Source organism: Rattus rattus, chromosome 4, assembly GCF_011064425.1.
Source record: "Rattus rattus isolate New Zealand chromosome 4, Rrattus_CSIRO_v1, whole genome shotgun sequence".
NCBI classification, from domain to species: domain Eukaryota; kingdom Metazoa; phylum Chordata; class Mammalia; order Rodentia; family Muridae; genus Rattus; species Rattus rattus.
This window is the reverse complement of record NC_046157.1, coordinates 182,483,194-182,507,814: the sequence shown is the minus strand read 5'-3', so window position 1 is coordinate 182,507,814 and position 24,621 is coordinate 182,483,194. Positions and strand designations below refer to the sequence as shown.

The 24,621-nt window shown below is 38.1% G+C and overlaps 1 protein-coding gene across 4 annotated transcripts in view; it reads left to right on the top strand.

The window, feature by feature from the left end:
* Yes1 (YES proto-oncogene 1, Src family tyrosine kinase) overlaps nt 1-24,401 on the top strand; it is a 73,199-nt gene extending 48,798 nt beyond the window's left edge. For all 4 annotated transcript variants that reach the window (XM_032901773.1, XM_032901770.1, XM_032901772.1 and 1 more), the window contains exons 10-12: nt 1,750-1,903; nt 11,268-11,399; nt 21,837-24,401. In XM_032901773.1, coding sequence (XP_032757664.1) covers nt 1,750-1,903; nt 11,268-11,399; nt 21,837-22,045 — 495 coding nt within the window. In that variant the 3' untranslated portion in view covers nt 22,046-24,401. The remainder of the gene's footprint in view (nt 1-1,749; nt 1,904-11,267; nt 11,400-21,836) is intronic.
* The last annotated feature ends 220 nt before the right edge of the window (nt 24,402-24,621 follow it).

Here is a 24,621-nt window from a genome sequence, read left to right as displayed (position 1 = left end):
CCGGAGCTGGGGACCGAACCCAGGACCTTGCGCTTGCTAGGCAAGCGCTCTACCACTGAGCTAAATCCCCAACCCTAAAAAAGGTTTGTTTGTTTGTTTGTTTATTGTATATAATTACTGTAGCTGTCTTCAGACACACCAGAAAAGGGCATCAGATCTCATTACAGATGGTTGTAAGCCACCATGTGGCTGCTGGGATTTGAACTCAGGACCTCTGGAAGAGCAGTCAGTGCTCTTAACCACTGAGCCATCTCTCCAGCCCAAGAATCTTAGCATAATGTTAAATTTTTGTGTAATAAAATACTAGCATTTTAGGCGAGGAAGGAACATTGGAGATAGTTCAGTGTGAGCTCCTTAGTAGCAGAGCCAGTATTAGAATGCACGAGCTCTCCCAGTTAGGTACTGCCCTGTGTCATATGGCCTTTGACACAGTTCATCCGGAAATACAAAGTATATTTTCATTTCCACAGATGAATGTAAGAAAACTAAGATGGGCTGGGTGGAAGTAGCACACACTTTTAATCCGAGCACTCAGAAGGTAGAGGCAGGCCAGTCTCTGAGGCCAAGGCCAGCATGGTCTGCAGAATGAGTTTTAGGACAGCCAGCGCTACACAGAGAAACCTTGTCTTGAAAAACCAAACAAAAAGAAGAAAGAAGAAAGAGAGAGAAAGACAAGAAAATTAAGAAGGATGAAGGTTATTCAGAAAGAAAAGGAAGGAAGGTAGACTAAGGTGGATGAAGGTTATACCAAATATTAAAACCTGAAAGTGTGCTGAATTTTTTTATTTATTCTAGTCTAAAACAAGAATTCAGATAATATACAGGTAAGAATTAGTTTTTTATACTTCTGAATTTTGGTTGCGAAGTTTCTATTAAGATAGATGGCAAGTATTGCAGGGACTATTTATTGGCTACAGTGGATGAGCTTGCTTCTGCAGCTCTTTCCTATCAATAAGAATCCACATATCTATAGCATCTGATAATGTAGAGTAACTTCAGAGGAGACAGGCATATGGTAGGCCCTTCATTCAAGGCTATTAGGCACTTTCTCTTGGAAGAATGGCAGACCTTTTTTTCTAATAAAAAAAACAAAACCTTAGGTAAATGACATGGGCTTTATTTTTTTTTTTTCTTTTTTTCGGAGCTGGGGACCGAACCCAGGGCCTTGCGGTTGCTAGGCAAGCGCTCTACCGCTGAGCTAAATCCCCAACCCCTGACATGGGCTTTATAAGCCACATACAAACTCTGTTGGGCCTCATTAGTTTTCACAGCCCTTTAAAAAAAATGTTAAAGCCTTTCTTTTTTAACTTTCTCATATGAAATGGGCTGTGGCCATATCTGACCAACAAGCTATATAATTTGTTGGTACTTCAGCACCTTGGGTTGTGTGGGTTTTTGTTTTGTCTTATGATGCACCTTCTTCCAACCATTGACAAAAAAAATAGGACATTGTGCTGGTCATAGTGGCAGGGTATACTCTAGACTTAAAATCTTGCTCTCCAAAATATGTGTTGATTTTTTTTTCTTGCCATCTTGGGGTATAAAGATTAATTTAGCTTTTTAATTTTTTTTGTTGTTGTAGTTGCAGGGTTTTTTTGATGTTGTTTTTGTTGTTGTGATCTAGACTATGTCTGTTACTGTCGTTGTCTTTGAGCTACCCAGTTTTTCAACAGCCCCTTTTGTTTAACCAGAAGTCTCCTCTTCCCTTTGCATCATATATTTTGCATCTTTTTTTTTTCCTCCCTTAAGATTGCTGATGGCATGGCATATATTGAAAGAATGAACTATATTCACCGAGATCTCCGAGCTGCTAATATTCTTGTGGGAGAAAATCTTGTATGCAAAATAGCAGATTTTGGCTTAGCAAGATTAATTGAAGACAATGAATACACAGCAAGACAAGGTAAAGTAACATACATAGATGCTTATGATATAATGCTCTGTGCTTGTCTTAATACTGTTTTGAATATCTAGAGCCTTATGGAATACAAATAGTTCTAGTGGATAGCCAGGTCCCTGCCTGGCTGTCAGCACACATGTAGTTATGAGGCTGCCATTTTGCCCACCATGTAACATGCATGTTCATGTGGACCTGACCCAAAATTGTCTATAGACTAAATGCCTCTGGGTGGGTATTTCCCATGCAGCAAAACAACTCTATCTATGAGATGTTAGAAGTCAATAGAATTTGGGGGAAAGGGGATAAGGAGAGGGCCCAGTAAAGCACTTTGAATGCAAAGCCTGATGGTCTTTGTTTATCCTAGAAACCCTGTCATCTGTAATCCCAACATTCCCATAGGGAAGATGGAAGGTGAAGGCAAGAGAATCATTCAAAAGCTGGCAGGACAGCTAACCTGGAGTAGGTAGATTAGCATCAGAAATGAGAGACCCTGTCTTGACAAGGTAGAAAAAAAGAAACAACTCCCTCCAATTGTCCTGTCTGCCGTACCCATGCTATGGCATGAATAGCCTGCCCTCAAATACATGTACACATGCATACACACAAAAAAATTTTTTGAAGCTTAAAAATAAAAAATTTTTAAAAAGTTAACGAAATAGTTCTAGATTTTTTGCAGAGGACTCAGAAACATTGGTATTATTCAAAAAATTATATCTAATAAACAATACTTCAGCTTTCTAATAGTTAATTCCTGCAAAGAAATACAAGATACTTTTGTATTATAAATATAGCAGATAAAATATCCTTGTTACTTTCTTTAGGATGTTAGCAGTACATTTTATTTATTCTTTGTGTGTGCATGTGTTTGTGTGTATGAGTACAGCTACACACATGATACAGTAAGCATGCAAAGATCAGAAGACAAGTTATAGCTTTACATGGGTTCTAGGAATCCATACTCAAGTCCTCAAGAACAGCAAGCACTCGACCCATTGAGCTCTCTCCTCTGTCTCATATAAATGTTTTGTTACTCTTTTTAAACAAACTTGGCAAGCTGTTATTTAAACTGTTGTCTTAAATTGGAGGTGATTCCCAATCAAGCATTATTTCGTCCTACCCCAAGGAGACCTCAGCAATGTCTAGAAACATTGTCAACATCTGGTAGACAGAGGCTAAACATGCTGTAACATACAGGCCAGTAATCAATCACAGAAAATAATCACCATACCCAGAATAGTCAGCATTGCCAAGGTAGAAAAACCATGATTTAGCTCCAGGCTTTTGTTTTTCTTTTTTAAGACAGGCTTTCTCTCTGTAACCTTGGCTATCCAGGAACTCACTCTGGACCCAGACAGCTTTCAACTCTGATAAAACTTTGGATTAAAGGTGTCTACCACCATCACCCATTTAGCTCCTGTTTTTAAAAAGGATTTATTTTTATTTTATTTGTGTGGGTGTTTCGCTTGCATGTTATGTCTGTGCACTGCATGCATGCAGTACCTGTGGAAGCCAGAAGAGGGAGGGTATCAGGTTCCCTGGAGCTGGAATGACAAATGGAAGTTAGCTGCCAGGTGCTGAGGATCAAACCATGTCCTCTAGAAAAGCAGCCAGTGCTCTTAACTCACTGTCTTCTACTCCTTTCTGTCTCTACCCCTATCCTATGTATACTTACCTCCAACTAATCATAGGTTCCTATAATCTTGACTTAGAAAATCCTAACCATTTGTTTAAGGCTAAGTTTAACTGCCACTCACTAATGAAACCTCTTGTTACTGTGACAAGTGAAAATTGAATGATTTTTTTCCTAATATCTAAGAACTCTTATATATATTAATATATGCTATAAATATATATGATCACTTTTAAACATATATATTACCAATACTTTTATTAGCATAAATATACATTTTATGAAAGTTTTGTTGTTTGTGTGCCCATAATAATCATAGTGCTTATATATTAAAATCATACATTAAATATTTGTGTAAATTAACATGGTGTTTTAAAAATGATAACACAAGGGCTGGTGAGATGGTTCAGCTGGCAAATGTTCTTGCTTCTCAAGCCTAATGACCTGAGTTTGATCCTTGGAACCCATATAAAGGTAGAAAGGTAGAGCCAACTTCACAAAGTTGTCTTCTGACCTTCATACAAGTTCCATGGCATATGCACACACCCAGACATACAATAAACACTTTTGCAAAGACACCACAAAATACAGAAAAGATTATGAGCAAAAGCCAGTAGCTATTACACAGACTATGCCTTCAGTCATAATTAGGTATAGCCACTGGATGACAAATGACCTTGAAGTTGTTGATTTTTATAATGATATAGTATTTCATGTCTCTAAACCAAGTACTTTTGAGTTATAGACAGAAGTATCAGTAGTCACAGTCATTCGCCAATAGATAGCAAGTTAGAGACCACCTGATCCTTTCCCAAAAAGCACAAGGGGAGACACAAGCATGAGGTTTTAATCTCCATTCACCTCGAATTACGCGCGCGCACACACACACACACACACACACACACACACACAAGTAAAAACAGCTACAGATTTAGTTTGATTTAGCAAATGATTGTAATCCCAGCTTTCAGGAGGTTGAGACAGGATTGTGAAAATTTAAGGTCAGCCTAAGGGGGTGTGTGCGTGTGCGTGTGCGTGTGTGTGTGTATGTGTGTGCGTGTGTGTGTGTGTGTATTGCAAGATTACAATACCCTTGTGCCCTCAAAAGTTGCAGATTTTATAATCTACATTTTTGTCTTATTAAAACCTCTACTACTTGTGGGCAGTCCTGAGACTGCAGGGCAGGAGAGAATGCCACTTCTGCCCACCTTTGCCCACATCCCTGGCCCAAGAGGAAACTGTTTACAGTCTCTGGGAACAGGGAGATAGGGGCACTGAAGCTGCAGGAACCCTTCAGACTGTGCCCAGATCTGAAGGGACCCGGTCAAACAGCTCCCTGCACCCAAATCCCATGGAAGGGAGAACTAGACCTTCACAGGAACAGACACACCTGGGAAACCAGAGGAGAATTCTCTCTGCCCACATTTCTGATTCTAGAGGAAAACACCTAGTGCCATCAGGGCCCCCTGCGCACAGGAACCCAGAAGTCGGGGCAGGCCTTTCTGGTTGCTGCCCTCACAGACAGTTAAAAGCCAGCCCTGAAGAGCGACTTCAGGCCCGAGACCAGAGTTAAGACCAACTTTTCTGCTCCAAGTGACCCGCTTGGTGAATTCAGGACACACGCCCACAGGAACAGCTGAAAGCCAGTAGACAGGAAAGACTACATGCCTGAAAGCAGAACACTCTCTTCCCATAACTGGCTGAAAGAAAACAGGAAAACAGGTCTACAGCACTCCTGATACACAGACCTATAGGACGGTCAAGCCACTGCCAGAAATAGCAGAACAAGGTAGCACGAAAGACAACCTGATGGCAAGAGGCAAGCGCAGGAACCCAAGCAACAGAAACCAAATCTACATGGCATCATCGGCATCATTGGAGCCCAATTCTCCCACCAAAGCAAACACGGAATATCCAAACACACCAGAAAAGCAAGATCTAGATTTAAAATCACATTTGATCATGATGATGGAGGACTTTAAGAAAGACATAAAGAACTCCCTTAGAGAAATGCAGGAAACACAAGTAAACAAGTACAAGCCCTTAGAGAGGAAACACAAAAATCACTGAAAGAATTGCAGGAAAACACAATCAAACAGGTGAAGGAATTGAAAATGGAAATAGAAACAATGAAGAAAGCACAAAGGGAGACAACCCTGGATATAGAAAACCAAAGGAAGACACAAGGAGCCATAGATACAAGCATCACAAAGTGAATACAAGAGATAGAAGAGAGAATCTCAGGAGCAGAATATTCCATAGAAATCATCGACACAAGTGTCAAAGATAATGTAAAGCAGAAAAAGCTACTGGCCCAAAACATACAGGAAATCCAGGACACAATGAGAAGATCAAACCTAAGGATAATAGGTATAGAAGAGAGTGAAGACTCCCAACTCAAAGGACCAGAAAATATCTTCAACAAAATCATAGAAGAAAACTTTCCCTAACCTAAAAAAAGAGATGCCCATAAATATGCAAGAAGCCTACAGAACTCCAAATGTATTGAACCAGAAAAGAAACTCCTCCCATCACATAATAGTCAAAATACCAAATGCCCAAAACAAAGAAAGAATATTAAAAGCAGTAAGGGAAAAAGGTCAAGTAACATATAAAGGCAGACCTATCTGAATTACTCCAGACTTCTTACCAAAGACTATGAAAGCCAAAAGATCCTGGACAGATGTCATACAGACCCTAAGACAACACAAATGCCAGCCCAGGTTGCTGTATCCAGCAAAACTCTCAATTAACATAGATGGAGAAACCAAGGTATTCCATGACAAAACCAAATTTACACAATATCTTTCTACAAATCCAGCCCTACTAAGGATAATAAATGGTAAATCCAACACAAGGAAGCAAGCTACACCCTAGAAAAATCAAGAAACTAATCGTTTTGCAACAAAACAAAGAGAAGAAAAGCACACAAAATCTCACCTCCAAATATGAACATGACAAAAAGCAACAATCACTATTCCATAATATCTCTCAACATCAGTTGACTCAATTTCCCAATTAAAAAGACACAGATAACAAACTGGACACATAATGAGGACCCAGCATTTCTCTGCCTACAGGAAACACACCTCAGAGACAAAGACAGACACTATCTCAGAGTGAAAGGCTGGAAAACAACTTTCCAAGCAAATGGTCGGAAGAAGCAAGCTGGAGTAGCCATTCTAATATCGAATAAAATCAATTGTCATCCAAAAGTCATCAAAAAAGATAAGGACACTTCATATTCATCAAAGGAAAAACCCACCAAGATGAACTCTCAATCCTAACTATCTATTCTCCAAATACAAGGGCACCTAAATACATAAAAGAAACCTTACTAAAGCTCAAAGCACACATTGCACCTCACAAAATAATAGTAGGAAATTTCAATACTCCCCCTCTCATCAATGGACAGATCATGGAAACAGAAATTAAGCAGAGACATAGACAGACTAACAGAAGTTATAAACCAAATGGACTTAACAGATATTTATAGAACATTCTATCCTAAAACAAAAGGATATACCTTCTTCTCAACTCCTCACGGTACTTTCTCCAAAATTGACCATATAATTGGTCATAAAACAGGCCTCAACAGGTACAGAAAGATAGAAATAATCCCATGCGTGCTATCGGACCACCACAGGCTAAAACTGGTCTTCAATAACAATAAGGAAAGAACGCCCGCATATACATAGAAGTTGAACAATGCTGAACTCAATGATAACCTGGTCAAGGAAGAAATAAAGAAATTAAAGACTTCTTAGAATTTAATGAAAATGAAGGTACAACATACTTAAACTTATGGGACACAATGAAAGCTGTGCTAGGAGGAAAACTCATAGCTCTGAGTGCCTGCAGAAAGAAACAAGAGAAAACATATATAGCAGCTTGAGAGCACACCTAAAAGCTCTAGAACAAAAAGAAGCAAATACACCCAGGAGGAGTAGAAGGCAGATAATAATCAATAATCAAATAATCAAACTCAGAGCTGAAATCAACCAAGTAGAGACAAAAAGGACTATACAAAGAACCAACAGAACTAAAAGCTGGTTCTTTGAGAAAATCAACAAGATACATAAACCCTTAGCCAGCCTAACCAGAGGACACAGACAGTGTGTCGAAATTAACAAAGTCAGAAATGAAAACGGAGACATAACTACAGATTCAGAGGAAATTCAAAAAGTCATCAAATCCTACTACAAAAGCCTATATTCAACAAAACTTGAAAATCTAGAGGAAATGGACAATTTCCTAGACAGATACCAGTACCGAAGTTAAATCAGGAACAGATAAACCATTTAAACAACCCCATAACTCCTAAGGAAATAGAAGCAGTCATTAAAAGTCTCCTAACCAAAAAGAGACCAGATCCAGACAGGTTCAGGGCAGAATTCTATCAGACCTTCCTAGAAGACCTCATACCAATACTATCCCAACTATTCCACAAATTTGAGACAGATGGAGCGCTACCGAATTCCTTCTATGAAGCCACGATTACTCTTATACCTAAACCACACAAAGACCCAACAAAGAAAGAGAACTTCAGACCAATTTCCCTTATGAATATCGACGCAAAAATACTCAATAAAATTCTGGTAGACCGAATCCAAGAGCACATCAAAACAGTCATCCAGCATGATCAAGTAGGATTCATCCCAGGCATGCAGGGATGGTTTAATATACGGAAAACCATCAACGTGATCCATTATATAAGTGAAATGAAAGAACAAAACTGCATGATCATTTTATTAGATGCTGAGAAAGCATTTGACAAAATTCAACACCCCTTCATGATAAAAGTCCTGGAAAGAATAGGAATTCAAGGCCCATACCGAAACATAGTAAAAGCCATATACAGCAAACCGGTAGCTAACATTAAACTAAATGGAGAGAAACTTGAAGCAATCCCACTAAAATCAGGGACTAGACAAGGCTGCCCACTCTCTCCCTACTTATTCAATATAGTTCTTGAAGTTCTAGCCAGAGCAATCAGACAACAAAAGATCAAGGGGATACAGATTGGAAAAGAAGAAGTCAAAATATCACTATTTGCAGATGATATGATAGTATATTTAAGCGATCCCAAAAGTTCCACCAGAGAACTACTAAACCTGATAAACACCTTCAGCAAAATGGCTGGGTATAAAATTAACTCAAATAAATCAGTAGCCTTCCTCTACAAAAAGAGAAACAAGCCAAGAAAGAAATTAGGGAAACGACACCCTTCATAATAGTCCCAAATAATATAAAATACCTCGGTGTGACTTTAACCAAGCAAGTAAAAGATCTGTATGATAAGAACTTCAAGCCCCTGAAGAAAGAAATTGAAGAAGACCTCAGAAGATGGAAAGATCTCCCATGCTCATGGATTGGCAGGATTAACATAGTAAAAATGGCCATTTTACCAAAAGCATCTGCAGATTCAATGTAATCCCCATCAAAATACCAATCTTCTTCAGAGAGTTAGAACAATTTGCAAATTCATTGGAATAACAAAAAAACCCAGGATAGCTAAAACTATCCCCACAATAAAAAGACTTCAGGGGGAATCACTATCCCTGAACTCAAGCAGTATTACAGAGCAATAGTGATTAAAAAAAACTGCACAGTATTGGTACACAGACAGACCGGTAGACCAGTGGAATAGAATTAAAGACCCAGAAATGAACCCACACACCTATGGGCACTTGATTTTTGACAAAGGAGCCAAAACCATCCAATGGAAAGAAGATAGCATTTTCAGCAAACGGTTCTGGTTCAACTGGAGGTCAGCATGTAGAAGAATGCAGATCAATCCATGCTTATCACCCTGTACAAAGGTTAAGTCCAAGTGGATCAAGGACCTCCACATCAAACCAGATACACTCAAACTAATAGAAGAGAAAGTGGGGAAGCATCTCGAACACATGGGCACTGGAGAAAATTTCCTGAACAAAACACCAATGGCCTATGTTGTAAGATGAAGAATGGACAAATGGGATCTCATAAAACTGCAAAGCTTCTGTAACGCAAAGGACACTGTTGTTAGGACAAAACAGCAACCAACAGATTGGGAAAAGATCTTTACCAATCCTACAACAGATAGAGGGCTTATATCCAAAATATACAAAGAACTCAAGAAGTTAGACCGCAGGGAGACAAATAACCCTATTAAAAAAAATGGGGTTCAGAGCTAAAAAAAGAATTCACAGCTGAGGAATGCCGAATGGCTGAGAAACACTTAAAGAAATGTTCAACATCTTTAGTCATCAGGGAAATGCAAATCAAAACAACCCTGAGATTTCACCTCACACCAGTGAGAATGGCTAACATCAAAAACTCAGGTGACAGCAAATGCTGACAAGGATGTGGAGAAAGAGGAACACTCCTCCATTGTTGGTGGGATTGCAGACTGGTACAACCATCCTGGAAATCAGTCTGGAGGTTCCTCAGAAAATTGGACATTGAACTACCTGAGGAGACCCAGCTATACCTCTCTTGGGCTTATACCCAAAAGATGCCCCAACATATAACAAAGACACATGCTCCCCTAAGTTCATAGCAGCCTTATTTATAATAGCCAGAAGCTGGAAAGAACCCAGATGCCCTTCAACAGAGGAATGGATACAGAAAATGTGGTACATCTACACAATGGAATATTACTCAGCTATCAAAAACAATGACTTTATGAAATTCATAGGCAAATGGATGGAACTGGAAAATAGCATCCAGAGTGAAGTATCGCAATCACAGAAAAACACACATGGTATGCACTCATGGATAATTGGCTACTAGCCCAAATGCTTGACTTACCCTAGATGCACAGAACACATGAAACTCAAGAAGGATGACCAAAATGTGAATGCTTCACTCCTTCTTTAAAAGGGGAACAAGAATATCCTTGGCAGGGAATAGGGAGGCAAAGTGTAGAACAAAGGCAGTAGAAATATCCATTCAGAGCCTGCCCCACGTGGGGCCCATACAAATACAGCCACCCAATTAGACAAGATGGATGAAGCAAAGAAGTGCAGACTGACAGGAACAGGATGTAGATCTCTCCTGAGAGACACAGCCAGAATACAGCAAATACATAGGCGAATGCCAGCAGCAAACCACTGAACTGAGAACGGGACCCCCGTTGAAGGAATCAGAGAAAGGACTGAAAGAGTTTGAAGGGGCTTGAGACCCCATATGAACAACAATGCCAACCAACCAGAGCTTCCAGGGACTAAGCCTTTACCCAAAGACTGTACATGGACTGACCCTGGGCTCCAACCTCATAGGTAGCAATGAATAGCCTAGTAAGAGCACCAGTAAAAGGGTTAGCCCTTGGTCCTGCCAAGGCTGAACCCCCAGTGAACAGGATTCTTGGGGGGAGGGCGATAACGGGGCGATGATGAGAAGGGTTACACCTATGTAGAAGGGGAGGGGGAGGGGTTAGGGGGACGTTGGCCTTGAAACCGGTGAAGGCCGGTTACATCTGAAATGTAAATCAGAAATACCCAATTTTATAAAGATGGAGAAAAGAAAAATCTCTACTAGTGTTTATTGAATTACATTCTGATTCTACCAGCAGTTTTTATATCATTAAATAAAAGAAACAGATTTAATAGAAAAATTGAATTGCTATTTTCCATATTTTCTGTGTTTAAAGATATAAACGCATACAATAGAGATAGTGACAAAGCTTAGACCTGTGTGCCTTACATTTATACAATTCTTTAAAAACACTTAAATTGTCAATATTATTTGTAGGTGCAAAATTTCCAATCAAGTGGACAGCTCCTGAGGCTGCGCTTTATGGTCGATTTACGATAAAGTCAGATGTGTGGTCATTTGGAATTCTACAGACAGAGCTGGTAACAAAAGGAAGAGTGCCGTATCCAGGTGAGCTTGCATTTCTCTAGCTCTTTAGTATCTCAGCATAGATTTTAATCAGGGATACACTCATCAAAAATATAAGGGAGAAAGACTGTCTCTTTTTTCCCACCCCCTTTAATTGGGTGTGTAGCAGTTCATGAGAGCTAGAATCCTTGAACACACTCAGGAAGTATGCCCTGTATTCTGTAAGGTGTTTTCAAAAAAGCCTTTCATATGTTGTGTTGTTCAGATCAGAAGCATATCTTAAATATCTAGGTTACTTTTGCTCCCCCTCCCCCAAGTAATTATTCTCTTCTAGAAGTGTGACATTCTATACTCAGAAGTTTGTCTTGAAAAGAAATGTTTCCTCTTTATTAAGAAGGAAAAAACTACTCTAAAAATTTCTTCTTTTTTATGTCTATTTATATAGGTTTGAGAGAGCAAGAAGAAATTTTAGCTTAATTGAAATTCAGCTATAATTGATTATTTCATCAACCTGTTACCTCTCAAACTTTGTCAGTAAAGGTATCCTAGTAGTTGAGTAGTGTGAAAATGTAGAAAATGCAGCTTTCAAGAATTGCTATGCTGATCTGTTTCATGCCATTCCTTAATACTTGAGCTGTAGTTGTAGTGGGGCTATATTCTGTGGTTCACATCCTTTCATTGTGCGCTGACACATACAACTCTCCTCACTTAATGGTCACTCCTCATCACCCTGTCCAGTAAGATTCTGCTTTTGTCTGAATCCGAGATCAACTTTCTTTTTTTAATTAAATTTGTTTTCATACAATATATTTTTTACATTTTTTTTCTTCCCATTATCCTCACCCCTCTACCCACCGGTCTTTGGTTTTTTTTTCCCTCTGTTTCAAAATACAGAAACTCACAAAATAAAAATCAAAACAAATACTTAAAAGACCAATAAGACCAAAGAAATAAAAAAGTGCCACACCAGGCATGGTGCATATCTTTAATCCCAGCACTCAGTAAGCATAGAAGTGGGCGAATCTCTTTTTAAGTTCAAGGCTAGCCCAGTGTACAGAGCTAGTTCCAGGACAGCCAGAGCTGCACAGAGAACCCTGTCTTGAAAAACAACAAGAACAACCATGAAAGTCCACAGAAATATTAAGTTCTTTTTGTGTTGACCAGCTACTCCTAGACATATGGTTATATGCCATATAGGAATGTGGTTAATATACCAAGTGACACTCCATTAGGGAAACCTAGTGTTTCTCTTTGTCAGTAGGTTATACGTTGCAAATACCTCAGTGACTAGGGATAGAGCATTATGCCTAATTTCCCCTTTCAGTGCTAGTTCCCCACTGAGCTTGAACCTTTGCAGATCTTGTGTATTACCAAAGTCTGTGTGTGTGTATGTGCATCAGTCCTGTTGTATCTAGAAGACAATGTTTCCTTGGAGTCAACTATCACCTCTACCTTTTACAATTTCTCTATGTGTAGACATGGATCCCTTAACCTTGAGGAGGACTTTGATGAAGACATCCTGTCTTTGTTAGGGTTTATATTGCAGCAACGAAATACCATAACCAAAAAGCAAGCTGGGGAGGAGAGGATTTATTCAATTTAACTTCCACATTGCTGTTCATCACTGGAAGTTAAGACAGGAACTCAAACAGGGCAAGGACCTGGAGGCAGAAGCTAATGAATGCAGAGGCCATAGAAGGGTGCTGCTTACTGGCTTGTTTCACATGGCTTGTTCAGTTTGCTTTTTTTATAGATCCCAGGCCTACTAATCCAGGAATGGCGTCACCTACCTTGCCTGGAGTCTCCCCGATTAGTCACTAATTGAGAAAATTCCTTAAAGCTGGGTCTCACAGAGGCATTTCCTCAACTGAGGCTTCTTCCTCTTTGATAACTTCAGCTTGTATCAAATTAACACACAAAACCAGCCAGTACACATCCCATTTAGGACTGAGTTTTTCAGAATCTCTCAATCTCTTCACGTTTTCTAATTGTGGGACTCTGTGTTAATTCCCATCTTTTACAAGAAGAATTTTCTCTGATGGTCTAAGAGGGTTCTCTACAACAGTGTACTCATATAAATAATAATAAAAAAAAACCAACAAAACAAAGAAAAAAAAAAGAGGGTTCTCTAATATGACTTAAGACACTGATCTATGAGTGTAGCAGTATGTCGTTAAGATTTTTTTACTGTGTTCCTTTAGCCAAATAATAGTTTTTCCCGAAAGGTCCATTGTTCATCCATTCTTAGTTTCTTGGCTACTTTAGCAGTGTCAGGTATATGTTCCATCTCTTAGAGTATGCCTGAAATCCTTTCAGAACGTGTTTGGTTGTCCTCATAACACTTGTGGCACTATTGCACCAGTCTTTCTTGCTGGCAGATTGCTGTTTAGGTAGCTGGGTGATACTGATGATTTCTCTTCCAGTGCATGCAGCATTCCAGCACCGTGAATGCTAATCAGTAGCCATAAAGTTTCGTAACAGGCACAGCTCACCTTCTCCATGATCTATGTCATTAGTAAATGTTGCCTTCAGCAATAGACCCTTACCATCAGGTTGTAGAGAACAACCAATAACCTTGGCAGTAGCCTGTAATGTTTGACAGTGGGGTTTCCACGGGACTCCTTTTGCAAACAACAAGATGTTACCCATTTTTGGCACTGGTAGTTTTATTTGGTGTGGTAGATCATGTCTAGTTGATGTGTCCCCTAATATTTGGTGACTATTTAAATTCTTATCATATATGAAGACTTCAATTCCACATATGTACAGACACCTGATTTTTTTTTTAAAAAAATCCAAAAATATACACTGGACAAAAAAACAGCATCTTCAGGTTAACGGTGTTAGTCATACTGGATGGCTCCATGTAGAAGAATCCAAATAGATCCATATATATCACCCTGCACAAAATTTCTCATGGGTCAAGGACCTCAACAGAACAGATATCTGTAGAAGTTCTATCTAATTCTTCCTCCCAGCCCCATGCTCCCAGAAGCAAGACTCAAATTCAGAATATATTTACAAAATGCCTTGGCCATAAGGCCATTTATTCTAATATACATTCTGCTACATGGCTGTTTACCTGTACCATGTATCTGTCTCGTTACATCTTCCCAGGCAAATCTCCCGTGCCTGGCACTGTCCCAGAATCCTTTCTGCCTCTCAGATGTTCTACCTAAGCCATAGGCCATCAGATTCTTCTTGACAGGTGCCACATCCATACAAACACAAGGTATTCTCTCTACAGATACCCTGAATCTGATAGAATAGAAAGTAGGGAAAAGGCTTGAACTCATTGGCACAGGAAAAGACTTTCTGAGCAGGGCACCAATAGCGTAGGCCCTAAGAACAACTATTAATACATGGGAACTTCTGAATCTGAAAACCTTCTGTACAGTAAGGACACAGTAGTGATTTTAATACATATATCAATGGTTCTTCTGATTGCTCATGGCTTGAGCACTTTGTCTATGAGCCTGTCATTTCTTGTACCTTCAACCTTAACAATACCAATACCTCTCACTAACACAGTTTGATGTCCCCCTTATTCTGACTCCTACCTTGAATCTTTTCAGCCTTCTCTACTCCAGCTTTATCAATTTAGATACTTCTAAGATCTTTAATGCATTGGTATCAACTTTGCCAGACCCTCATCTTCTTCAAAAAACCCCTCTGTTCCTTAAACTGCACAGTCAAGCAGTATGATCACTCCCTTGAGTTTATTTTGTCCTTTTGTCTTTCTTTACTTTATTGCTACTTAACAAAATTATAATGCTGAATAAAATCTAGTTTGCCCTCAGTATATTTTAACGAGTCCTATATTTATATCACATTTCTTCCTAACCTTTTCTCAGTGGACATACTGATGGAAGTCAAAATGAAGACATCAGTTTTTGTTTGTTTGTTTTAACTGAACAAAGGAGAAAGAAGTGTAATGAAGAACCTGTAAGAATGGAGCTGATTAATGAGGTGGACTAAAGTCTCACTAAATAGCCAACTTTATTCAGCACCTCAGACAGTTTGTACTCTGAGGGTTAAGAAACGCCACATGAGTAAAGTTCTCATGAGTTCAAGCTGTATAAGATTTCCATAGAGTCATAAAGAGGATAGTTTAAACATCTTACTGAATTACAGCAGCAAACTAAAGAACTATCTGAAGTAAACTCAAGTCCTATGCTATACCTAGGAGGAGCGCAAAACCACATTCCAATAATTAGTTCCATGTTTTTCAAGAAACTGAGCACACAAGACTTGTTTTCTTGGAATGTTCTCACAAGCACTCAGAATTCTTCTCACATGACACTATTCCTGGACTGTGACTCTACAACAGTGCTCTAGTAGAAAAGGCAAAATTAAAAGCTGAAGCCTGATCTTGCCAAGTAAGAGCCAGGTGATTTGACAGTACATTTACTGTTAAAATCTAATATTTTTGAGAAAAAGAAATCCACCATGTGTAATTCAGAATGTCAACATTGTAAGACATAGTTTCTCCCTAGGAACCCCAAGATCACGTTCTCAGCACAAAGGATATTTATTTGCCTCGGTGGAACAGAGGGCAGGGAATAAGAGACAGGCAAGAGATTGAAGAGAAGGAGAAAGGGGTATTTGTCCTGGAGGACAAAGGACTGCCTCTGAATAGAAAGACAGATGTGGCCCATAGGCAAATGGAGACTTATAAAGGTAAAGGAGGAAACTCCAGGTTAGGATAAGGTGTTTAATTTTAATTGGGTGTGTTCATTAGGTGAGCCAAAAGAGACTTTTGATTGCTAGACTTCAATACTTTTATAGCTGTACCTTGGAAGTCAGCTTTAGGACAAGGAAGTGGCTAAATAAGGGAATAGACCTTAGTGGCTAGCTTTTGGTATATAATCTAAGGGTTTTTAAGAGAAGGACAAGGCCTGCCAGAGCCATGCCCACCATGCACAAGCTGGCCAGAGTCCCTTCAAACATAAAATAAGTCTATTGGTACAAAATTTTGCATTTTGTGAAAGAAAAATAAAGCCACAGTTACTTATCGCAGTGATTCTCAACTTTAATTCTTTCCTTTTCTTTCCTAATGCTGTGACCCATTAATACAGAATTCTCATGTTGAGGTGACCCTAAACCATAAAATTATTTTTGTTGCTACTTCATAACTCTAATTTTGCTATTGTTATTAAGTGTAATATAAGTATTTGATATCGAGGATCTCTGGTATATGACCCTTGTGAAAGGGTTGTTCAACTTCCAAAGAGGTCGTAGTCCACAGATTAAAAACCCACTGATTTAGTGGGAGGGGGAAAGAGCCAACTCAGTTACTGTGAAATGACAGCGTGACCGTGACCAAGGCAATTCTTACAAAAAAAAAAAAAAAAAAAAACACTTAATTAGGGACTTGCTTACAGTCTTAGAGGGTTAGTCCACAGTCCTCAGGGCAAGGAGCATACAGACCTGGCCCTGAAGTCGTAGCTTAACATCCTGATGAGCAAGCATCAAGCAGAGAAAGAAAGAGGAACATTAGGCCTGGCATTGCCTTTAAAACCTCAAAGCCCATTCCTAGTGACATACCTCCTCCAACAAGGACTAATCCTTTCCAAACAGCTCATTTAACTGGTGACTAAGCATAGTTGAGCCTATCTCATTGAGGCCATTCTCATTCAAATGCCCACAAACCAGCTGTAGTTGTGTGTGCTTTAATCTCAGTAATTGGGAAGGAAAATCAGATGGATCTTTGTGAGTTCCAGACCAGCAGAGAACAAAGTAAGACCATGTCTCCAAAAGATAGATAGAAAGATGGATGGATGGATGGATGGATGGATGGATGGATGGATGGATGGATGGATGGATGGATGGATAGATGGGTAGGTGGTGGATGACTGATTCAAGAATTGAACATTATTGGACCCTAAAAAGAATACCAATTATAAACTTAGTAAACAACTTCATATTAGTCCATGGGTGTGGTGGTGTGTGTGTATGTGTGGTTTGAGGCAGAGTATTCTTGTATAACCCAGGCTTTCCTTGATCTTGCTATTTAAAATTGTCAGGCTTGCCAGAACTTGAAGTGCTCTTCCTGCTTTGGCCTCCAAAGTTTTAATGCGGTGTTGCACACCTGTAATCCCAGCAATCAGAAGTCAAAAGCAGAAGGATCAGAGGTTCAAGGCCACCTTAGGCTACTCAACAAGACCCTGTCTCTAAAAAATAAATATCATGTAAGAAGTGTAAAACAGTATGTGAAATTAGCACATTATATGACTGTGGAAAATTAATATATTAATAGGTTCATTCCAAGGCAGTGTGTAGATTAAATACATGGAGAGAAAATGGACTGTGTATGAAATAAGTGGAACACGGTGAGAAGGTCTAATTTCTCTCTACTTAGAGTTCCAGGAGATAGGAAAGTGGAACATTAGCAAGCATTGGTGGAAAAGGAATAGCCAGTTTCCTTAAAACTAGTTTTTGTTAGCTCACTGAACTTGAAACAAGATAAAGAAAATCCAGTGTACTTCAATCAGGTATATCATGACCACATGATAACAATTAAAGCCAAATAGCCATAACAAGGTAGTATATACTTGCCTTTTCCTCAGTGTATATAGAAGCCAGAGACAAGTGACATATCTTTAATATTTTTAGTTTTATTTATATGTATGTATGTGGACATACAAGCCACAACACATGTGTGAAACGATCAGAGGACAACTGCTAGGAGTTAGATCTCTCTACTATGTAGAGTCTGGAGCTCCAACTTAACTCAGATGTGGTAGCAAGGCATCTTTACCTATTAAGCCACCTTACCCAAAATTATGTCTTCAAAGCAATTGGGAGAAAATCATTGTTGCAAGACAACCAGTATTGTCTTATCACATTTAAAAATAAATTCAATGGGACTGGAGATATGGCTCCATAATTAAGGCACTGGATTCCATTCCCAGCATCTACATGGCGACTCCATGGAACAATTCCAATTTCAGGAGATGCAGTGTCCTATTCTGAGCTCTCTGCACATTGTGTGCATGTGATACACAGATATATATATGCAGGCAAAAATGCCCATTCACATAAAAGTAAATCTTTAAAATATAAAAAGTAAAATAAAATAAATTCCATGGCAGTAACACAAAGGTCACAGAGCATAAAATAATAGTAGGTAGATAGTTCTGAGTTTCTGTTACTATTTAGAGATTATAAAAATACTTGTTTACAATTAAGCATAAGTCCCAAAGAATCATACTGCAATTCTAGTAGACTATGGCTAAACTGGTAGAAGACTAGGTACAGAGTAGATTACTCACTTGGCATGCAGTAGACCATGGATTTGATCCCTAGCACAAAAACAAAAGCCACTAGAATGTAATGAATAACAGGGCCTGCTTAATCAGAATAAAAGGAGAACAAACGAATACAGGGGACAAACATAAATAAGTGGGATGATAACCTGGAGTGGTGCCGAATGCCTTTAATTACCAGCACTCACTCCACAGGCAGAGGCAGGTGGATCTTTTGAGTTTGAGACCAGCCTGGTCTACAGTGTGAGATATAGAATAGCTGGAGCTACACAGAGAAACTGTGTCTTTTTTTTTTTTTAAGGATGATAATTAAACTGTTAAACCTGTGTCCATAATTACATAATTACATTGTGTGTAACTATACTAAACATTCCAAATACAATACAACCAGATTTTAAATGTATATATAAATGCTATATTCTTATTATACCCCTGTTATTCCTCTTATTACTTCTGAGGCAGTGCCTCTCCTTGTATCTGGGGCTCATGTTTTGTTGTTATTTCTTGACCAGGCTAGCAAACCCCAGAAATCCTTCTATCTCTGCAACAACCCTCATCCCTGCCCTTGGAGCTGGGATTAGAGGCATGCATTGGTTAGCCAGTTTGTTACAGGATGCTGGAATCCCAACTATGGTCCTCATGACTACGTGGAGATTTAACCATTAAGCTATCTTTCTAGCCTCTATAGTACTATTTTAAGGGATATACTTTAAATATATAAGCTATACAAAACCAAAATGATTAAAATTCAGAAGGTGAAAAGACATACTATGCAAAATGCTAACAAAGAAAAAAAGGAAAAAAGCCTGCAGCTATGGATGTCACAGCAAGAACTATTACTAGAGACATAAGATCATTAAATAATGATAAAAGGGTCAGATGAACTAGGAAAACAAAACTTCAAACATGAATATGATTAATTGCATATCTGCAAATATAATACATAAATAAATGTTCAAATAAGAAGCAGACTATAAACAATTCATAGATTTTCTTTTTATTTTGGCAGGGAAGTGCTAGGGATTGAATCTAGGGCCATGTGTGTGCTAAGCCAGCAGCATTTTTACCACAGAACTACGATTCCAGTCCCAGTTTCCCAGGCTTCAAAACAGGATTACTGAAGAGGATCCACTTGTAGCACCAACAGTTTCTATTTGCTACTATTATTTTTTACATAACCTCAACAAATTTAAACAATAATGAAATACTTAAATATAAATGTAATATTTATGTAAAGCCATTACTGTTGACTTTGAGTATTAAGAGTCTTCATCTGGGGGTTGGGGATTTAGCTCAGTGGTAGAGCGCTTGCCTAGCAAACGCAAGGCCCTGGGTTCGGTCCCCAGCTCCGAAAAAAAGAAAAAGAAAAAAAAAAAAAAGAGTCTTCATCTGTTTATTTTAGAACAGGTATGAAAGAATTGAGTTCCTCCCATGATTGGAAGTTACATCTTACTGAGAATCTTAGAAACACTTTTGTAGGAAATGGTTATCTTTCTGAAGATTGACTGGAGGCCACTTCTACCATGTTTTACTTTTAAATCTTTTGGCATAAAAACTTATCAATAGGGGTTGGGGATTTAGCTCAGTGGTAGAGTGCTTGCCTAGCAAGCGCAAGGCCCTGGGTTCGGTCCCCAGCTCCGAAAAAAAGAAAAAAGAAAAAAAAAAACTTATCAATAGTTCTGATTATCAGAAAATACTGAAGGGTTGAATCTTGTACAAAAGAGTTGTTAGGAATTAGGACTGAAGTATATAACAGTGGTGAAGCATGTGATCGGTATGCATAAGGTTCTGGGTTCAGAGACTGAAAGGATGGCTTAATGGTGAACAGCGCACTGCTTTGGTCCAGAAATATGGAGTTTGGATCCAGCTCCCACACCAGGCAAGACACAACTACCTGTAATTCCAATGCCCACTTTTGTATTCTCTGTTCCTCCCTCTCCTCTCCCTCTCCCTCTCCCTCTCCCTCTCCCTCTCCCTCTCCCTCTCCCTCTCCCCCCTCTCTCTCTCTCTCTCTCTCTCTCTCTCTCTGTTTTCTGAGACAGGGTTTCTCTATGTAACAGCCCTATCCTGGACTCACTTTGTAGACCAGGCTGGCCTCAAACTTAAATAGATCTTCCTGCCTCTGCCTCCTGAGTCCTGGGATTTTTATTCAGTCCAGTTTATGAGTCTTTCCCCCTCAAATAACCTACAATAAATAAATATATATATATATATATATAATATGCATGCATGCCTAGGGGCTATACTTATCTAAATAATCCTTCACAGGTATGTCCAGGGGTTTTTCTCCTGCATGATTCTACCATCACAGTGAAACAGTGTCTAGAAGAGAAATTTAGGAAGAGCCCACGTGCTAACTTGAAACAGTGTACAATAAGTCATCAGTCATTGGGGGGAGCTTACAAAGGAATAAAAGAAATTAAATCCAAACAGGTGATAATAGATGAAGAAACTCAGGTTAATGATTTGACATACTTACATACACAAAAAATAGAACTAGTATTCTCTCCTAGTTCAGTTATCATTCATCATTACTCAAATTGGGGTTATTAAATGGTAATAGAAAATACCAATACCTTAAATAGACCCTAAATTTTCAGTCATATTTCATTGGCATTTGAAGATACTGTGTTATAAGTAAAAGTTTAGATGGAATGAAAAATTGGTCATTGTCTTAGGATTTTATTGCTATGAAGAAATACCATGACTGAGGCAACTCTTATAAAGGCAAATATTTAATTGGGCTGGCTTCAGTCCATTATTAGCATCATGACAAGAAGCATGGCAGACATGTGCAGGCAGACATGGTGGTGGAGGAGCTGAGAGTTCTACATCTTGATCTGAAGGTAGCTAGGAGATTATCTTCCATAGGCAACCAGGAGGAGGGTCTGCTCCCACTGGGTGGAGCTTGAGCACTAGGAGACCTCAAAGCCTGCCTCCATGATGACAAACTTCCTCCAACAAGACCAAACCTCCTAATAGTGTCACTTCCCATGGGCCAAGCATATTGAAACCACCAGTCATATTAAAATACATATTATTATTTCTTAACTTTTCTTTATTGATATTAAATTTTAATCTATTATCTTTTGAAAAGATGCCTTTTTAGAAGATAAACTTGATATGTCTTCAGTTAATGACTAGGATATTTACTCTCTTTTGGTATTTGTGGCCAGGACTGTTGTTTTTAATGCTTGAATCTTAACATTAGGTATGGTAAACCGTGAAGTGCTGGAACAAGTAGAGCGAGGGTACAGAATGCCTTGCCCTCAGGGCTGTCCAGAATCCCTCCATGAATTGATGAATCTTTGCTGGAAGAAGGATCCTGATGAGAGACCAACATTTGAATATATTCAGTCGTTCTTAGAAGACTACTTCACTGCTACAGAGCCACAGTACCAACCAGGAGAAAATTTATAATCCAAGTAGCCTGTATGCACAGATCTGCCAAAACGTAAAGACCTTGTGTGAGTTCTTCCTGCACAGGAATGAGAAGATACTCTTCACTCTGCATGTTTCTTATGGTAAACTGGAATTTCAGATACGGTTACAAAAAACCACTTCTTTTTTCCTCCAAGTGTTAAACTCTAAAATACCAATGATGCATCTTACGACTTACTTCAGGGTCCAGAGAAGTAGAGCTAGACATTGTGACTGTGGGTGATAGCATGGTAAGAAAGAGCAGCAGGACTAACTGCTTAGCCTTTTCTTCCCCAAACTCAGAATTGCTAAGAGAAAACTATTTATTGTGATGTACAAAACTTGGCTGTTAGACCACAGTAAAATCTACAATCAAAGAACTTCATGGGACCAAATAATTCCATTCCAGTTTTTAAATTTTTCTAGAATTTTTTTCTCAAAAGTTTTTTCTGTTTTGTTTTATTTTTTCCCTGTTTAATAATCAGCATGCAGTCTTATCAGAGGCCTCCTTTTGTGTGAAAATAGGCCAAGTCTTCCAAATGCAAAGAAATGAATTATAAATAACATCAAAAACTTAATTAAATGTTAGACCACAGCCATAGAATTTAGAAACATAATACAGGATGTTCACACTTTGTCCATAGAACTGGAAAGCAAAAAACAAAACAAAAAAAAAACCAAACAAACATGTTTCACATCAGTCATGTCTTGAATTGTTCAGCTTTGAATAATGAAGGTAACCAGGAAGTGGATTAATCTTTTACAAAGATGTATTGATTTTTTTAAAGGTTATATACACTTGAAATTATACTATAAGTCCAAAGGAAAATCTTATTTGCATAGCATAAAAATAAAAACCTAACATTTAAGCAATCAATTTTTAAAAAATAAATGGAGTACTATGAAATGTTGCTGGTATGTTTTTATGGTTATGGGCTCTACAAATAGAAAACATCTCTAGATCAGGGACTTGAATGCACTTTGCTTGTATTGAGTATAGAATAGGAGAGAAGACGGTGTATTTTAAGAAATATGAGAGAAAATAATGTGAAAGTTCTGCAGGCATTGGGATGGGCGTTTGATGTTGGTGTTACGGAATTACAACATGGCTCTCTGGCACTCAGAGCTCCTCAGTAGCTGTTTTCTTAGACTTTAAAAGTTATAAAGTATGATTGCAAAACTAATTTTCTTATCATATATACTAAATAAGTTTTACTTCCTTAAAATAGTGAAGATAAGGCTTTACCCTAATTTCAGTGGCCCAGCTTTTATACAGAACCTTTTAGAACACCAAGTTTCAAATCCCTGATTGAAACTTTATTTACATTTCAAGTATACTTGGAAGGTTATCATATTTTCCTTTTATAATATAATTAATTTGAGGAAGAATACTTATTCTGAGTAACCATAATTTAAAGGGGGAAATTTTTGCCCACTTAAAGTGCAGAAGTAAAACATTTAAAATGAGTTTTTCTAACTCAGAAATTATGAAATATTAATTTGAACTGAGTACTATTAATGGTGTAAGGGTCTAGCAAGAGAAAAATGGAGTGTGCTCAATGAAATAAAAGTCTAATATTTATGTTTTTAAATGCTGTATTTTATAGTTACACTTTAAGGCATTATATCAAGCTCTCTTTATTTTCAGAATATAATTTTAAACTACCATCAGTAAATGTAAAAGAATGTGTGCCATGGTAAACATGTTCAGATTTAAATCTTTTTACATGTGACATGTGAACTTAATGCAAGTTGGCAAAAGTTCCGGTACTAAAAGTTGTATTTGTTTTTCTTTTACTTAACCTATTCAGTACTGAATCCTCTGCCAAGAGGGTCTCCTGAAAAGACTGGGTCCTTATTGCCCTGATGTCTACAGTCTATGACATGAATGTTTTAAAGGGCTTCATGTGAACTATGGTATTATAGTTTATCTAAGCATTCTTTAAAGGGTAATAAAATTGTGTTTACTATTGCTGATCAGAAAAATAAGGCAGAAAAAGATTGATGGCATTCTTTAGATTTTAACTAAATGGAAGCAGTCCCTTATAATAAAAATTGTATAGTAAGTATGCAACACTAACTTAATGTGTTTTCAGTTTAAATTGTTATGTATTTTTTAATTATCAAGAAAAAAAACAGTTTTGTACATTTGAAGATTTTTTTTTTCAACAGCTTTCATCTGTATTGTCTTAACATGGAACTTTAACACCCTTACCAAAAAAGAAAGTTGGCAAAAGCAGCCTTCTAGCACAAACACTTTTTTAAATAAATAATGGTAGCCTAAAACTTAATATTTTTATAAAATATTGTAATATTGTTTTGTGAATAATTAAAATAAAATTCTTTGTTGAATGCATCTATGTATCTTTTCTGTTGCTGTTTATATTTCGTTAATTTTGTAAATATTGACATATTCTGAATTTATTTTTCCATCAGGGAGATAATGTTCAGTTAGAACTTGAAAATCCTAAACAGAGTTAAAATCAGCTCTTCTTAAATTTAGAACACCATTGAATTTATTTCACATGATCAAGTCCTTGTGTCTAGTAAATAACATTTTCTAAAATTGTGTCAGC